Source organism: Lissotriton vulgaris, chromosome 2_1 (assembly GCF_964263255.1).
Source record: "Lissotriton vulgaris chromosome 2_1, aLisVul1.2, whole genome shotgun sequence".
In the NCBI taxonomy this organism is placed as follows: domain Eukaryota; kingdom Metazoa; phylum Chordata; class Amphibia; order Caudata; family Salamandridae; genus Lissotriton; species Lissotriton vulgaris.
Genome location: NC_141687.1, coordinates 1,237,536,033 through 1,237,555,081, shown reverse-complemented (window position 1 = coordinate 1,237,555,081; position 19,049 = coordinate 1,237,536,033). Strand labels below are relative to the sequence as shown.

The 19,049-nt window shown below is 43.4% G+C and overlaps 1 protein-coding gene across 1 annotated transcript in view; it reads right to left on the bottom strand.

The window, feature by feature from the left end:
• Positions 1-19,049, bottom strand: part of LOC147732424 (uncharacterized) — a 2,559,122-nt gene that overhangs the window by 399,530 nt on the left and 2,140,543 nt on the right. The window contains exon 87 of the mRNA XM_086954262.1: positions 5,043-5,169. Within this exon, the coding sequence (XP_086810388.1) occupies positions 5,043-5,169 (127 nt within the window). The remainder of the gene's footprint in view (positions 1-5,042; positions 5,170-19,049) is intronic.

Below are 19,049 nucleotides of genomic sequence, written 5' to 3'. Positions count from 1 at the left end.
AAAGGAGTGCTAAAACTGTGTAGACATACACTTTATGAAGTTCCCAAAGAATGTGAATAGGCTCTTGCACTGACGATGTCTTATGTCACATGGTTGCTATGAACGACCCTTGACTCTGGAATGGTTTGGTGCCAGGCCCACTTGTATACCTTTTTATCTGATGTGTTGAAGCTTGGCATAGGAGACAGGCTCTTAAACTTTTCGACAGGCATGATGTTAATTGACTCCCCACTGTCTATGATAAAGGTTATGGGGCAACTGTTGACCTTTAATTGTAATCTTAGGGTAGTGTCCAAATAAATTCTGTTGATTCTTTTATTGGCTTGTCTTTGTCCTTTGTTCATCTCTGCAAGCAGCCAAACCTACATGTGCATGTCATTCTTTTGTTGATACCATTATCGCACATCTATCTTCTTCACTGGTGCTTGATAATGATGTTGGCGAGCCTTTGTAGGATGAACTTGATGATGATCAACTTTGTCTGGTTTCTATTTGTCATAACTGATGTTGATTTTTGGCCTGTGGGTGTGGTAAGAATGCTTCTGGAACCCTCTGGCGTTCATTTTCTCTTCTCACTGTGACGTCGTTGGTTTCTCTTCTGCTTTGCAAACTGTTATGAAGTGGTTTTATGTACCGCAACCTATGGCTGGACATCTAGCTTCATGATAAAAAATCATAAACCCACATCGTAAACACAACTTTTTCTTCTTTGGACATATCAACTTGCGTGCATCTACCTTGTACTTGTGCCTGCTTTTAATGACTGATGCTGATTCAGTATTTTCACTGTTCCAGCTTTTGTTGCGTCCACAGAAGCCTGGTACTTCTGTATGCACAACGCTGTGCTTGCCGTCGAGTCATCTCACCCAATTATGAGGTCTTGTGGCACTACCCTCGTTCTTGCCAATGAGTATGTTTGTGTATTCATACCTGATTATCGCTGCCTCTAGCATTTGCTTTGCATGGATGATGGCTCTGTGATGTGGTGCAGCTCAGTATCAATTCTTATAGCCTTACCAGCGAGTTCTGGTGAGCTTTCCGATGGTGCTCCTTCACAAGGCCTTCACCTTTTTCGAGGGCCATGTCTTGGCTGGAGTGGGGCTTTAACACCATGAACACAAACTTCAAATTGCTCCTCATCGATTTAGGTGCACCTGGTGCACATGAGCAGTTTGCTGTATCTTTGCAAACTCTCCAAGAGAGCGGTGTAGTTTCTTTGGGGCATGTATCCTCTACTCATCACCAATTGTAGTGTCCTCCCAAGCCTGGGAGCATGTGAATAAATACACCACACACAGAGCTCTATAGCAGACATCTTTATTCTTCAGCATATGATCACACACTGCACTCTCATTACATCATAACCATTAATACCCACACCTTAACACCTCCCAGCAAGTTACGTAATTCCTCTGTTGAATCCGCTGAGAAAAATAAGGGTCCCTGCGCACATAGTCACACAACACTACATACACCATAAGGTACAACTCTCTGTTATCTCCACTTGAACAGAGATAAGGACCAGAGGGAGGCTGGTCCTTAAATATTTTGAGCACTATCTCAGTTTGTGATAATGTGTCCTTGGCTACATCTGTCCTTTGTCCTAAATGTTTTAATCCATTACTTTTGGGATCTACTTTGTCAACCACTTTCAGTGGACTCTTGTATATTATAGCAACATCTATGTCCATCAATCTGCATATGGCACTCACGCTTACTGGCAGTGCACGTCATCTGGGTGCATTTCACTACTAAGACTGCTTAGGTTGGTGAAAAGGATGTTCTTGTTCTCCTCAGTTCTGAACCCAAGAAAAATTAAGATATTTCTCCTCATGACCATTGACTTTTCATCCTGAATATTCACTTGGTAATTAATCTCTATCTATTGCTACACTTCAAAGCTGGCATTGAACTAGTTGAAACTTGCATACTGAGGGGGTGGCCATGTGGGATGCCATGTATGGTGGTAGTAATTCCCAGAGATCTGTTAGACGCACTGCTGTCTTGGGACATTTCCTCCTAACAGCTGAGATTTTGGAATGTCACTATACGGAATACTGGTTGTAAGATCCTTTTAGAACAATGGAAGATATTGAAAGAGGTAACGAAGGAGTGATCTGCTGGAGAGGCAGCATCCTCAAGAAGTGTAGCTTTAAAATGGCAGGCATCTTGTTTTCTTTGAACTTGGACCATATGGAGGAGAAAGATCTAGCAGAAATTCATGAAAGAACACATTTCCAGCTGAACCAAGAAGAGATTGGTGTGGGAGCAGAAGCAGAACTTTACAGTGCTTTATGGTAAATAATATTGTTTCTTTGCTATTGCTTCTATATTCTGATCTCAATTCACTTCATACCCCCAATTGTGACCAGTGTAGGGATAGTTATAGGGTGGTTATGAGGGCGAGAGATTAACATGGTGTTAAGTAATTGTTTGCAGAAAAATGTGTTTTTCTATACTGATTTTTACATTGTTTTTCCCTGAAAATTCTAATAGAAATATATAAACCATAAACTACCATACTGACTAATCCCAGAAACTTCCATTTCTAAACGTAATTTACTCAGGAAAGTAAAGCACATCAATCCACACAAAAATCTGCACCTGAATGCAGTCCTTGGCGGTCACATATTAATGTACTTGGTAACATTTAGGAAGGGTTGCTGAAATTATTTTTGAGCCCAGTTAAACTGATTCTCCACTTTGCAGATGCCTGGTAACATGAACAATTACTTCTCACCAGTCCTACAAACTCCTTTGGCTTCTCCTGTAGCACATATTAGGTTCAAGGTCTTCTGCCTAATCATCTAGGCTAGTCACTTAGGTCCAATACCCTACTTGAAAAACATGCTCACAGTTTCTGGTTGTTCCTGATCCACATGCTTTAAGATTCCAAAATATCTTTGAATCAAGAAATCCATACCCGGGGCGTGGCTTCGGCGCCGATGAAAATGGCCGCCTCTCCGAGGAGCTCCGCAGCGACGTAGCCGGGACGAGATTCCTCCTAGTGCTACCAACGTCTACGAGGGCCGCTAAATTGCAGCATCCATTTGTGGAATACCTCCTGACTTCATTGCTGTTCTTTCCACCGCTTGGGGTGAGCGATATCCTGCATTTTCAGCGCTTCTCAGCATTGACGGATCGCGTTTGACCGCGTCCGCCATTTTGATGCATTTGCCATCCCGATATGCGCTGCACATCCCCCTCACATGCTAACTGGTAAAATGATGTGCAAATCTCCAAATATCCTCTATTTTGGGATTGTTTGCCTTCAATAAGGTTTTGGCCCCAAGGATTTTTGGTTATGGACTGTTTTTTCTTCACTTTTTCTTCCCAAAGTTCTGCTTTATCAGACATTTTGATGTGAGCTTTACCTCACAAGCTTGCAGCTGATTTCTCGCTATATGTTTCCACTGCAACCAACGTTTTTTCTCTGACAAGAGCTTTTATAATGTGGGATTATTCATAACCAATTTCAAGGATAAAGTCTGTTTTTCAGGAGCTTATACCTGCATATTTTACATATTCATTCTTTTACCAGACTGTGCATTGCCACTCTTTAATACCAGTATTGCAGTTGTGAACCATCCTTTCTCCTATAATGAAATGGTTGGTTCTCTTTTTTGAGGATTAGTTTTTAATACTCATAAACATTTTATTGCTGCATTCTCCATTCAAGCTGTCAGAGCATTCAACTTCTGGAACTTGTCGCATTTTGTTTTTCCTTCTCGCTCTCCCAATGGCAATGTCGCACCATAACCGCAATTCTTCACAACAAGTCAATTCTTCTACATTGTCTCTAGAGGACGCTAACCCCTTCAGTGTTTTGCAAGAGAACTTAAAAGATGCAACCAATGACTCGCCTTCCACAAAATGCTCCTCTCCTCATACTTCTCACTCGAACACCAAAATCATTTCTAAATTACCTTCGTCGTCTGCCTCTACAAGAAATCCATACCCACAAAACAAGGCTTCTACATCTTCATCCCCAGAATGTGGGTGAATCCTTCCTATAAATTCTGTTTAATATGTCAGTTTGTTCCCTTTTTTTTAAAGTCGGCAACTTTTCTCGGGTCAATTCTCCTATCACCTCTGTTACAGGCTTGTATGGTCTCACCCTTGCGATGTAGTAACTTTTGTTACTGAACATTGTCGATTCTATGCAGCATGCACTGCTGTTCTTGTGACTAAATGTGCATCATATGAACAAGTTACTTACCTTTGGTAGCCCTTTTTCTGGTGGCACAGAAAAAATGAGTGGAACTGACGTCAGCACGCCGACGAGGTCTTCTTATGGCTCCGGTGACGTCATACGGAGTCAAGAGCAAAGGTGTGCCATTGTGACGTCCTAGTTGATGTGGGAGAGCTAAGAAAAAGTTTCAGTGGAATGCTGGTGCAGGGGTAATTTAAAAGGTGAGGAATCCACAGGCAGATGTATCCATAAGAAAAATTGGTTAACGCATAAACAGTGAAGTAAATAAAAAGCCAAAGCAAAGAGGTGTTTTCAAACCTTCTTTTTAGTTCTGTTTTCAACCTTTCCACATTGTTCAAACAACCCAAGAAGAAGAAAGACAGTGCACCTGAGAGCTGAAGAAGTGTGTGGAGACTCTATCTTGATTTAACCCTGAACAGGTTCACCTGGTACATACAGACTTAGCCCAAATCAAGTCCAATAAGGGCACCCTTCTTGTTTGTCTGGCGTGGACTAAGGCACTGATCTCAATCTTTTCCAAGCTTCTCTTGCACACAAAGTACCACCAAGACATACTAATCATTGATCAGCGAGACCGCCTGTGAAACGGTAAATAGAATATTTAGCATTTTGAAAACAGTTTCCTGCCTGCATAGCACATTCTGGGGACCAGGCCAGAGCACAGGGTATGGTCAGATGTCATGCCCTGCACACATAGCCCACGGCAAAAGACCAAATGACTCAGTTGCCTATCAGCTAACACAATGATTTTTCAACAAGTCCCAGTTGTATGACCAAAAAACTGCCAGGTTTCTAGAATAAGTCATTGTTTTAATGAAAGTAATTTTACCATGTTATGTTTAGTTGAGTCTCTTGAATCAGGTGATCCAATCTTCGGAAGGCACCAAAGTCCCATTGGGGGTTGCTGTTAAACAAATGCTGCTTCTGGTATACCGGATAATGACTGGAAGAGCGATCTGCAAAAGAAAGAGATGGCATTTGCCCCACAGTTAACAGCTGTTCCTCCACTTAAACTATGAATGAGATGTGGCAGTTTCAGGATAGCTGAATTTCTACGGGACAATGAAATTACCCCCAGAGGTAGGCCAGTGGGCTTTTACAAATGTGCTCCATGCCATACAGAAGAGGAGTGGCATAAACTCAGCCCCATAAGTCATACTGACCCAGGGCCAAAATAATGGTTGCAAAAACAGTGCAGGCTGTTAAAAAGCAATAACTAACATAGAGGTGCATCCAAAGTAGATTAGCCTAAAGAGAGTAGTTCAAAAGATGTTCTTGTGTCTTTTTAATTTGTCTTCCAAAAGGTCTCGATTTCACACAAATTAGTACAATCAAAGCCTCAGCCAATACATTTCGTTCAAACACTGAACTTCATCTGGGCTGTAATATAATACATACAACAGATGTATGAAATATATTTACACTGACAACCTAAATACAAACACTTTCAGAATAGCACTATGCATACAGTCCATGCCGCAACACAACAAACTCAACAACTGTGTGTTTTTTTTTCTTTAATGAAGAGGTTAAAAACATTTTCATACAACCAGAGAGTCTTAAAAACAAGACCCTTGAGAAAAGCCTACAACATATGATGTCCTTTCATAATCACATAATGTACATATATTCAATATTCAAAATAGCTTTATTCGACAGATGTGTCATAAAAGCACATAAAAGCACAACATAGACATTACAACATACACATTAAAAAATTGTTACATAAATATTTGAGACCTAAAAACATATTTAAGAAATTATTAAATATTTAGTAACTGACAAATAAGATGTGTCTAAAAAATTTAAAATATTCAATTCCATAAAAATCAATATTAAGCCACCAGCAGCATTTCATAACTCCAGTTCATTACTTGTATTACAGGGTAACATTAAAGGTTATCATTTGGTGTAAGCCTGGGGAAGCACCCTAGATCGAATAAACCAGGCCCATCCCAAAAACGCAGCCATTGCGATTGCTATTGATAGGGTTAGATCCGTAGTAAGGACTCTCAACGCCTCTTCATGCCTTCTAAAGCCTAATAGCTTGCAGATTGTTATAACCTACGTAGAGCGGGGTTTATTATATAATGGGCAAAAAAACAACAGATGACTGATCGTTTCCTGTCTATCTGAACACTTTTGGCATGCAACCCCTGCCCATTTAGTAGTGAATGACCTGACAGGTAGGGTACCGACCCTCAGCTCGAAATACAATTTCCTATCAAAGGGTTTTTCGATGGCATCCCAATATTGTTCAAAAACGGACCTTGACTTGAATTCTGTTAAATGCTTTGCTGATCCACCAGAGCATGCTGTAATCATAATCATTTCCCAGTACATTTCCTTCAAGATCGTCTTAGAAGGAAAAGCAGTGTTAAGGGGATCGTCCCACAATTCGCTCAGGCCCAGGTTCACCAACAGCGCCCTAATCTCCTACAACCAATTAACCTTGTGAAAGCGATCTGCATCTTTGAGATCCTTGGCATAATGCGATAATTCAACCGTGCACCACAATCTTCGCCAGTATAGAAGCGGACGAAGTTTCGCCAAATCCATTACTGCTTTCCTGCCCAGATCTAGCAGTAGTGGTCGCATAGGTGTACTATTTGGAGCGCTGGTGACCTTTCGCAAAAAAGAATTTTCAGCTGCAGTTAGAGGCTTTAAGTTTGGCTCCATATAGAGCGGAACTTAAGACCTTCATGCCATAAATCTCCAGTAGTGGGCTGATCGATTTGGAGAGGGAAGATTTGAATTTGACTGCAAGGATCCCTGACTGTTGTTTATGCTTTAATGTGGCCACATCAATTTGGTTTGACCATCTCATATCTGCCTGTAGCGTGACTCCCAGATAGGGAAAGGCATCGACTTTTTCAAGGGGTGCATTGTTTATGTATACCTTTCCCTGAAATGATCTATGTTTGTTGAAAGACATGAACATTGTCGCAGCCTTATTGATTACTAGGCCCCGGATAGAACAGAAGTCCTCAAATCTACGTATGGCTTTTTGCAGGCCACTAGGTGTCTTGGAGATAATCAGGGTGTTGCCCGCGAACATGAGAATGGGTGTGTGTTCATCTGCCAGCATGGGGGCATCGGGGGGGACCACCAAGAGGAAATCGGCCACCCCGTTTATATAGAGTGAGAACAGGGTAGGTGCTAGCACCCATCCCTGGTGTACTCCCCTGTTCACGGCAAATGACTCAGTAACCTCACCCCTCGCCCCCCCACCGAACCTGTGCATGGTTGTCCTCATGTAAGCGGACGATCAGGGATAGCAGTTCGGGAGCCATCCCCATCTCACTCAAAACACTCTACAGCCTGCAACGCGGTACTAGGTCAAAGGCTGCCTTCAAATCCACGAATACCGCTAACAAAGGCCCTTTCCCCAGAACAACTGTTTTCCAATAGATAGTAATAAAACGGAAGACCTGGTCTATGGTGCTTGTGAGGGGTCGAAAACCGGCCTGGAGGGGGGTTAGGATTTGCTCATCTTCTATCCATGACTGGAGCTTTTGTAAAATCAGCCTACCCATAATCTTTTGGATAGAGTCTATAAGGCTAATTGGCCTATAGTTAGCTGCCAATGATTTGTCACCCTTCTTAAATACTGGAATATTCTCCGCCCCTTTCCAGGAAGGCGGGCTTGGAGCGCCACAAGCAATTGCATTTGCTCATGTCTAATATACAGACGCAAAGATGGCTTATAATTTAAGAAAACATCCGCGGGGATGCTATCAATTCCAGGGGCACGTCCTGGTGTGATAGAATCTAACGCCTTATCCACCTCCTCTAATGTAAATGTCCCACTAGTAAAAAAAGTGTGGTCAAGCGGGTCATTATTCCGCTCGTCATCAGGGGAAGCATACTGAGGTTTGAAGTGTTCAACCCAAAGGTGGTGGGCAACATTATTCTGCGGGGGTTCTGAGCACCCCCCGTCCCATTTGTACCTACTCCAGAATAGTTTAGGATTTCAAGACTCACATGCTTCCTTGAGCTCCTGCCATCTTGCCTGGTCCCAGAGCTTTTTAACTTCCTTGTCCACTTTTCTGTATCGGTCCCGCGCCAGTCTTACTCTAGCTGAGTCCCCAGAACCTAAGGCTACCCCCAGAGCCCTCCGTGAGTGCCGACATTTCTCGTTAAACCACCCTTCCGGTTTCTTGTTCATGCCTTTCTTAGTATTACCAGGTTTACAGAGGAATACCTTTAAATGGTCAAAGAGCGTTGTGTGCATCTCGTTTATGTGGGGCATCAGGGTCTGGCTTCCCTCACTAGTTCCCCAAACTTCCAATACCATATCTACCTCATTATTCATGGCTAACAATGTTTCCGGGTCTTCTATAATGTTACTCCATTTCAAATGGCGGGTATCGTTAGTCAGTACCAGGTCACAGGCCACTGCCTCTTCCCTGCTGGATGAAGCTTCACCTAACAACCCAACCATTGTGACGTTGAGGGGGTTATGATCACTTTCAACTCGAGTAGTAACAACCATATCTTTAAGGAACTGCCAGAGGCATAGGCTCACTAGCACATAATCAATACGGCTAGACCTGTGGCTGTTGTTAAAAGTATCAACCCCCATCCTGTTGGACAGTGTACGCCCATTTGCCACCCTCAACTGGTAACCTATACCCATCCCCTTCATTCTAATGGCCGCCTCTGACCATTTTCTGATTGGCTCAATCTCAAGGATAGGTATACCCCACTTTGCATCTTTTTCTATCATGAGACACTGGTCCTCAAGCCCTAGTGGTTCAAACGTGGTGTTAAAATACCCCACGACTATCGGACTGGTGTTACTCGGCGTACCATCCAACAACCTCTCCACAGCTGCTACAGCTTCCGAACTTCGCCCACCAATGAGGCCTCTTGCGTAGACGTTATAGATATTCAAACTAGGACCCTGCTCTGAAGTAATTCTTATTGCAAGAATGTCAATATTATTTGTGGATATTTGGGATACTTTACACGACAGAGCCTGCCGAACCCAAATCACCAGCCTCCCCGCTGGACGGCCTTTCACTTGTTTTATTACTGGAACCTGGAAGGTAAGATACCCCGGACAATATACGGGCTCCACCACCCATGTCTCTTGAAAGAGACATATATCGTGAGTTTCTATGAAATCTGACCAGTCAGGGAGTTCTAGTTTAGAACCCAGCCCTGCAATGCTCCAGGATAAAAGGGACACAGTATTGGACCTTTGGGTACAGAGATCCAATCTTGAAGGACAGCCATCCTGAGTAGAGGACGGTCCAAAACTCCTATTCAACCCCATGCTTGTTAACAAATCTTTGACACCATTTCCACTAGTAGGTATTAGATTACGATCTACAGGGACTTTACATCCCTCATTCTCTATACAGGATGTAACTCTGCCGGGCGGGGAATTAGTTGAACTAGGTTCCCTGTGTGCTAGATCATCCATTCTACGGCCATAGGGGATATAAGCTTGCGGGGCACATATGGGAACACTATGATTAGGAGTGATTTGATGTCAATCGCACTCTTCTAAACCCGATAGTACATCGTACCTATTCCCCGAACAAACACCGGAACCTCCCCAAGGCCCTTGGGCTGACCCACTCCTTCCTACCTGGGCATTCGAAGAACCTAGGTAATTAGCTGGATAAAAGTATGTCAAAGGCAGTGATTTAATTAGGGAATCCGTACCTTGATGTTCCCAGCCACATATGTGCTCTACAGCTCTAATATCCCTGAAATTGATGATAACATTATCAGCCTTGGTAGTTTTAGGTCTTGGCCCAACCCAGTCCACCCTTCTTGCAAATAAAATTTCTGCCGACACCCTAGTGGGTAAAGACTGATTCACATTGAGCCAGTGGATGCACTTGTTCTTCAGTTCTGCATAGTTCTCTCGTTGACCTGGCCTCAATGGAGGAACCCCCGTTAGAATAGACACATATGGTGCGGAAGCCGGGGGGAGATCTATGCATGGTAAACAATCTAGAGGTAAGTCATTAGACACCCTTTTGCTGCAGCCTAGGTATTGGGTCCCTAAACTCAGACCTCCCACCCCGTCTCCCTCAACACACGGTGGCCGCACTCCATTAGCACCACACATGCTAGTCTGAGGAATAGAGTCACTAGCAATCGAGGTGGGATTGCGTTTGGGTGCCGCTGCCTTCAATATCTGGATAGGAGGGTTAGGACTTGGTCTATCCTCAAGATAACCCACAACACCATCCCCACTCGTGGTGCCGTCCGCAAACCCAGGCCTGCTATTATCTTTGACCTTGGCCCTTGCAGATTCTAGAGTTGTGAGTCTCTTTTCAATGGAGTCCAGTCTATTATAGATGGGGGCACAGGACCTATAAAAAAGCTGTTCAAGTTTATCCCATATGTTCTGGCTCCATTCCAATGGAGACTCCATCCTAGGTGGCATCACTGGATCTACCACAACAATCGTCGGAGTCATATCCTCTGCACTGTTATTTAAAGATGTCAATGTTACCCCAGGAGTTTCTACAAAAGCATTTGGCTTCTTGACTTTTGCTGTTCTGCTCTTATGAGCTGCACCCCCACGTTTTCTTTTGGTGACCGATAATGGTTGCCCAGATTTTGCACCACGAGTGGGTCGAGCCCTTTCAGTACTCTCCGGGCGGTGGGATAAAAGGCTGTATTCAGGAGAGCCAATCCGCACATCAAACGTATTACCTTGAGTTGAGCTTGGACAATCGGGATCACCCTGGGCAGAATGAACTTGAACAGAATGAACCCCATGATCCACCCCAGCACCTTCACTCAAGGGAGCATCAGGGCCTGGAGTGGTGGTAGGGGACACCACCCGAGCCAGCCTTCCTATTGAAGACATTTTATTAAAAGCAGGGTCCAGTGACAGTCTTTTTTCTGTGCTGTCTATTTCATAAGCTAGGATTGACGAACCCCGTACAATGAATTGATCCAGCGTTCCCATAATTGTGCCAGTAGTTGTCGTTTTCCCTCCCTTCACCGCCTTTAGAGACATTTTGTCAATGTATGTAAAGCGGGAGCGGCGAGGCGCTATGTAGGCCCCGGTCAGCAGTGAAGAAGGCTCAGGTGTGGGCTTGACAGCACGCCCCCTGGGACTTGTGGTTTTCAGCCTCCAACGTTCTGCAAAGTGGCGAAGCGGCTCCCGCACCAGGGGTAGCGGCAAGGCGCTATGTAGGCGCCGATCAGCAGTGAAGCAGGCTCAGGTGTGGGCTTGACAGCACGCCCCCTGGGACTTGTGGTTTACAGCCTCCAACGTTCTGCAAAGTGGCTGAGCGGATTCCGCGCCAGCGGGAGCGGCGAGGCTCTATGTAGGCGCCGGTCAGCAGTGAAGCAGGCTCAGGTGTGGGCTTGACAGCACGCCCCCTGGGACTTGTGGTTTTCAGCCTCCAATGTTACATTTCAAACAAAAGACAGAAAAGAGGAGCTTCCTTATATCCCTACACCATGCATCCACTTCAGGTGTGTAGAGTGCCATCAACACAATCATCATTGCATACCCCATTACGTTCAAGCAATCTATTCTTGTCCACCATTCAATATAACAGATGGTATAACGATTCCAATATGGTAAAAATTCATAATGTCATTTTGTCCAGTTATATTTTCTCAAGATATATGGCCAATAGATACAAAGACAAATATGCATATGCATTGAATTATATCACATTTATTAGGTGCTACCTTATGAAGCTTACCAAATCTAAGGACTATGGATAATAAAGTGTGAAATATGGAGCTGGAACATGAGAGATATAACATAATTATGAATTTTGTGCATAATGGAATCTTTATACCATCTGTTGTATTGACTGGTGGACAAGATTAGATTGCTTGAACATAAAACAGTATGTTATGGTATGTAATGGTGATTATGAAGATGGTACTCTACACACCAGAAGTGGGTGAATGATGAAGGGATACAAGGGTGCTCCTCTCTTTTTTTTTTTGTTCAGATGTAATCTTAGTAAATTGAAATATATACGCAGTACGTCACATGTTGTGGGCTTTTCTCTTGGGTCTTCTTTGCAAGACTCTATGGTTGTGTAAAAATGTTTTTAACACTGTCTTTTTTTTTTAAAAAAACACACAGTTGTTGGGTTTGTGGTGTTGGGACATAGCCTGTAGGCACAGTGCTATTTTTAAACTGTTTTTATTTAGGGTGGTAGTTGTTAAAATGTTTCATACATTTGTTCTATGTATCATATTACAGACTGTGATTGTACTAATTTGTGTGGAATCAAGAACTTTTTGAAGAAAAATAAAGAAGATAAAAGAAAACTTTAGAATTATTCTCTTTGGACTGATATACTTTGGATGCACCTCTATATTTGGAAACCCATGTTGATCTGATTCCCCAGTAGCATCTATTACCGGGCGGCACTATATTAGTTGGACACCATATCTATTGTATAAAAAGTGGGTGGCAGGTGCCAGCTAAACTACCTGGGTGCATTAAGAGTGTTTGTGGAATAAGATACAATTTACTTACCTATAGTGGTAATCAGACAAAATATCGAAATTAAAATATCGATATACAATAATATCAATGTTTTAATATCGATGGTATAGTATATCGATGTGACATAATATCGATAGACAGAATATCGATATTAAGGTATGTTTGTTAGTAATATCGAAATTTTGTTGTTTAGTGTTATGTATTTTATTATGTTGTTTATATGTTTGCTAAATATGTTTAGAAATGTATGTTTGAAAATTAGTAATTTTGTTTACATTTTGCGTTTTAGTATTAGAGCGGGTTGTGGGTTTATAGGGGAATAGGGTGGGAAGTAATTTAATAATAATTATTTATTTAATATATATTTGTAAATATATTTAATTAATAATTAATTGGTAATCAATTAAGACTAATTAGTTAATTACATTAATTAGATTTATTGTGCTAATATATTTAATTTAGTGTTATTGTTAATTAATAATTAATGGGTAATTAATTAATATTAATTAGTTAATTAAATTAATTAGATTTAATGTGCTACGATATTTGATTTATTGTTATTGTTAATTAATAATTAATTGTTAATTATTTAATATTAATTAGTTAATTAAATTAATTAGATTTATTGTGCTAATATATTTAATTTAGTGTTATTGTTAAGTAGTGTGGGAAGTAATTGAAACCCTACGCAATCCAACGCTTTCCCTACTGTTGCACCCTCTGGAGTGGGAATAGTAATTTTTACCCCTACGCTATCCAACGCTTTCCCTACTGTTGCGCCCTCTGGAGTGGGAATAATAAATTTTACCCCTACGCTATCCAACGCTTTCCCTACTGTTGCACCCTCTGGAGTGGGAATAGTAATTTTTACCCCTACGCTATCCAACGCTTTCCCTACTGTTGCACCCTCTGGAGTGGGAATAGTCATTTTTACCCCTACGCTATCCAACGCTTTCCCTACTGTTGCACTGTCTGCAGTGGGAATAGTAATTTAAAGCCCTACGCTATCCAACGCTTTCCCTACTGTTGCACTCTCTGGAGTGGGAATAGTAATTTAAACCCCTACGCTATCCAACGCTTTCCCTACTGTTGCACTCTCTGGAGTGGGAATAGTAATTTAAACCCCTACGCTATCCAACGCTTTCCCTACTGTTGCACTCTCTGGAGTGGGAATAGTAATTTTTACCCCTACGCTATCCAACGCTTTCCCTACTGTTGCACTGTCTGGAGTGGGAAGTGGGAATAGTAATTTAAAGCCCTACGCTATCCAACGCTTTCCCTACTGTTGCACTCTCTGGGGTGGGAATAGTAATTTAAACCCCTACGCTATCCAACGCTTTTTCTACTGTTGTAATATGTGGAGTAAGTATATTTATAAATGTATATGTAGAATTTTAAATGTATTATAAATGTATATGTATTAGTTATAATTTTTTTAATGTTTTAATGTTTTAATTTAATATTTGTACACGTATATGTATTTTTAAATTAATTTTAAATTATTATTAATACATTTAAAAAAACGATATTTTTAATTTCGATATTTTTGTACTACGATATTATTTTTTCGATATTTTTGTACTTATCATTATGTAGATATAACTTCGATATTTTTGATTTCGATATTTTTGTGTCGATATTTTTGTATGGAGATATTCTGTCTGTCGATATTATGTTATAGATTCCCTATAGTAATGACTTTTCTGTTAGAGACTATCTAGCTGCAGATTCCTTGCCTTAGAATAATCCATAGGTGTCAGACTGGATCTAGAATCTTTTGACAACCAGTACTTCTGCACCCTGGTAAGTGACATTGTTTGGCTCCACATGGCATTGTGCTCGCTGGAAATGACGGGCACATGCCTATATAGGTGCTACCCAAGCTCTGATGTCAGTTTCTTTTCACGACTTTTCACGCCAGAAGAGCGAAGCAACGAAGAACACTGACCACTGGTGAGTAAGCTGGTGCCTTGAAAAGGGAAAAATGCATTGCACTATAATCCATTCACAGAGCTGGGAGGATCACTAAGAAATCTGCAGCTAGATAGAGTCTCTGCCAGATATGGTACTACCAAAAGTAAGTTACTTGATCATCTGATAGAGACTTCTAGCCGCAGATTCCTTACTTTAGAAACAAATAACCAGGCAATATCTCCTCGGGGTGGCTCTGCAAAATATATTCAGCCAGAAAGTCCAGCAGGAATAAACAGGCAAAATGCCTATCTAGACAACCTGACGGTCCAGGCAGGAGTGCTCGGTAAACATGTGCAATTAAGTCCATGTTGCAGCTTGGGCGACGTCCAGGGCTGGGACTCCTCCACCTGCTATGAAGAGGTCCCAGCTTTGGCTCTGGTGGGAGGAGCATGCAAGCCCTCAGTGGGTTGATTCTTGGCTAATGCATAGCAGATCTTAATGCACAGCACAATACATTGGCAGATGGTTCATTTCGGCCACTCCTTCTCATTTATCGCTCCGACACATCCTATGAGGAGTTTATCATCCACCTGGAACTCTTTCGTATGGTCAAGGTAGAACGACAATGATCTTTTCGGGTCCAGACAGTACAGTCTCTCTTCTTGAGGAGGGATGAGGCAAAATGTTAAAGGTACGCAAAGTGGTGGACTGGCCTACGTGTATTAAGGTTATCACCTTTTATAAGAAGGAAGCTTGAGCCCGAAGGACCGGCTTGTCCTGATAGAAAGTCAGATACAAAATATGAGTTGACAGTGCCTGTATTTTGCTGACCATCTCAGCAGATGTTTTTGCCACAAGAAAGGCCTTCTTGATGATATGAAGTCTGGCCGGACAGTTATGAAGCTGCTCAGAAGGAATATACATCAGGAATGTAAGAATCAAATTAAAGTCCCACTGAGGCATAATAAATGGGGATAGTAGGAACATGTGTTGGAAACCTTTTAGAAACCTATTCACAATAGGGGATCTGAAAAAGGATGGCCAGTCTGGCTAATACAGAAAAGCTGATATCGCACAGAAATACCCTTTCAGAGTGCTCAGAGAAGAGCCCTCCTTGGCCTAGGACAGAATAAACTGAAGGACCTGAGACACCTGTAGCATGGTGTCTGCACACCATGCTACAATCTTGCTCCAACAGCAGGTGTATAGCTTCTTGGTGGAGGGATGCCTAAATGCCAGAATGACATTGAATACTTCAGGTTGAAAGTTGAAAACTTCCAACTGTCATTGCTCAATCTCCACACAGGAAGACGTAGCGTAGACAGGTTTGGGTGCAGAACCCTGCCCTGTTGCTGCGATAGAAGATTCTCCTGAGGGGGCAGCCTGATCAGAGGACCTATAGTCATGCTCAACAGCTTGGGAGATCAGACTCTCCATGCCCAATCTAGAACCACAGGAGAAATTGAGCCAGGTCCTTACTAAAGTTTTTGAGAACTCTGGGCAGGAGTGGTATTGGCAGAAAGGCGTACAGGAGTCCAGAGCGTGACTCAAGATGAAAAGCATCTCCAAGTGAGAGCTATCTTGGAAACTCCATCATACAAAAGTGCTGACACTACAATTTCTCAGCAGTGGCAAACGGATTCTAAGCAAGGCTCTCCTCACTCTTGAAAAAGGCATTGTACCATTTCCAGATGGAGATGCCATTTGTGATCCGCTAGACATCAATGGCTGAGTTTGTCTGCCCTGATGTTCAGAGATCCTGCAGGGTGTTGAACCACCAGATGTTCCAGTCATGCCAAAAGGAAGAGGGCCTCTTGAAAAAAAGGCTCAGAACCCCACCTTACCTTGTCTGTTGCAGTACCACATGGCAGTGGTGTCTTCCATGAACACCTGTACAAACTTTCCCTTGATAGAAGGCCTTCTATGCCATTCGGAAGGCCTGGAGCTCCAACAAGTGGAGTTTGGATTCCGCTGGAGACTAGAGTCCTATGATCTCCACTTCCCTTAGGTGGCCTTTCCAAGCTCAGGAGTGACACATCCGTCACTACAGTCAGATCTGGTTGGGGAAGGGAGAGCGGTCTGCCACTGACCAAATCGTGGTTCATCATCCACCGCTGCAGAACCTTTGCAGTTCCTTTTGAGATTTGGACCATGTCAGAGAGATTTCCCGATGCTGTGCCAACTGGAACTTAAGTTCCCACTGCAGAACCTGAATGACAATGGCTATGTGTCACAAGCAAGATGCTGAAGGCCATGAGGCCTATCAGCTTTAGAGTCAGTCTCCCCAAAATCCAGGATAGAGGCTGAAACATTGGTATCAGAGCCTGAATATCATGGACTCCCTGCTCAAGAGAATATGGCAGAAACTGCACCATGTCCAGAACAACTTCCATGAAAGGAAGCAACTGAGAAGGAGTCAAGTGTGACTTTGGCACATTGATAGTGACCCCTAGTGAGTGTAGGAGGTCTGTCATAAATTGAAGGTGGTAGACGACTGCCTGGGATGAGCTCACCTTCAAAAGTCAGACATTGAGATTGGGGAAGACTAACACCCTTGATCTCTGCAGATGAGCTGTAACCTCCACATCACCTTGGTGTACACCCAAGGGACACTGGTAAGGCAAAGGGGAGCATGGCCAACTGAAAGTGTTCTTCGCCCACTGTGAACCACAGGTAATGCCTGTGGGCGGGCAGGACGGGAATATGGAAGTGAGCATCTTGCAAGACTAACCTTATCCCCCAGTCTCACGGGAGCAGGGCAGACAGGACTTGAGTGAGTGTGAGCATTTTGGATTTCTATTTTTTCAGGAAAAATTGAGAAGTGTTTGTTTTGGGGGTCTCTAGTTGGCACAGGTAGGTACTTGTGACAAATAGGGACCCTCTCCTCTAGTCAGGATAAGGGGATTACACTCCTTAAATAACCCCTGCTCACCCTCTAGGTAGCGTGGCATGAGCAGTTAAGGCTTATTTCAGAGACGTAAGTTAAGCAGTTGTGACCACATACAGTAACTCAGTGACAACACTACAAATGGACACCACACAGGTTTTATATAAAAAATAAGTAGACTTTATATAGATTTACCACAAGACCATAAACAACAAAAATACACACTATGATTACTTTAAGATGGTAGATTTAAGCTAAGTTCAGTTCAGTCCTTAGATGTGACACTCTGCGTCAATGTACCTTAGGTTGCATTGCGCTTCCACGACAAGCAATGTTGCAGCGATGGGAAATGCGGCAAAGTTCAGATACAAAGAAATAAAGACTTGAAGATCTTCCGGATGTGGCAGGCTTCTCTGGGATGCGAGAAGTCCTCGGTTCGATGCGTGGACTGCAGCGGCGACACCCTTAAGATGCGATGGCAACAGCTCCAGCGGCGTCGCTCTTCTCCACGATGCGTGAAGCTTCCGCTCGATGCGACAACTACAGCGGCGACATCCACGATGCAACGGCAGCAGCTCCGACGGCGGCGCGCTTTTCAGGGATACGAGGTGCTCTTGGTCGATGCGGTGCAATGCTACAGTTCCAGTGGCAACACCATCCTTGGGAGTTGCGACGGCAGGCACAGCGACGGCGACACGATCCGACCTCGTTGCAAGATTCTTCTCCTGATACGGTGCAGTGTAACAACTACAGCGGCAACACCGTCCTTCGGAGTTACTACGGCAGCAGCGACACGCTTCCTCGCGGCACGCTTCTCTCTGATGTAGTGCAGTGCGACAGTTCCAGCGGCGACACCCTCCTTCAGAGTTGCGACGGCAGGCATAGCGACTGCGACATGCTTCTTCTCGTTGACTCGCGCTTCCAGCTCCTTGCGAGACACAGTTCCTCAGAAGGGCCAAAACAGCAGCAGGCACTTTCAAAAGAACTCTGGGGGGTGAAGTCTGTTGTCCCTGAGACTTCAGCAGGAGGCAAGCTCTTTTCCAAGTCCTTGGAGATCCTTCACAAGTTGAAAGCAAAGTACAAAAAGGTTCCTTTCTCCTTCCTTTGGCAGTAAGGCAACCACTGCAGGCCAATCCCCCAAGCAGCACTTCAGCTTGGGAATAGTCTCTCCTCAGTTTCTTCAGGTTCGTCTCCTCAGTAAAAGTTTCTTCTTGTAGTCCAAAGTGATCTAATTTCTTGGGATCAGGGTCCCAATATTTATACCCGAAAATCCTTTGTTCTCTGAGGGGAGAGGGGCCTTTGCCCAGTCCAAACCAGTTCTGAAGCACTCTGTTTACCAGACTTCTCCTTTCCTTTCACTGTGCAGGGCAGGCACATCAGCCGCTCCCCAGGGGGTGGAGCCAGCACCGTGGAAGGCAGGCACAGCCCTATTCAAGGTTCAGGTGCAACTCCTCCCTCCCATCTAGATGCAGATCTCTCTATTCACCACTGGGTGACTCTGCCTGTCTCCTGGAATTCCCCAGCCCTGTCACTCACAAAACCAGACATAGGAATACACAACCTAGCAGAGAGAGGTTTGA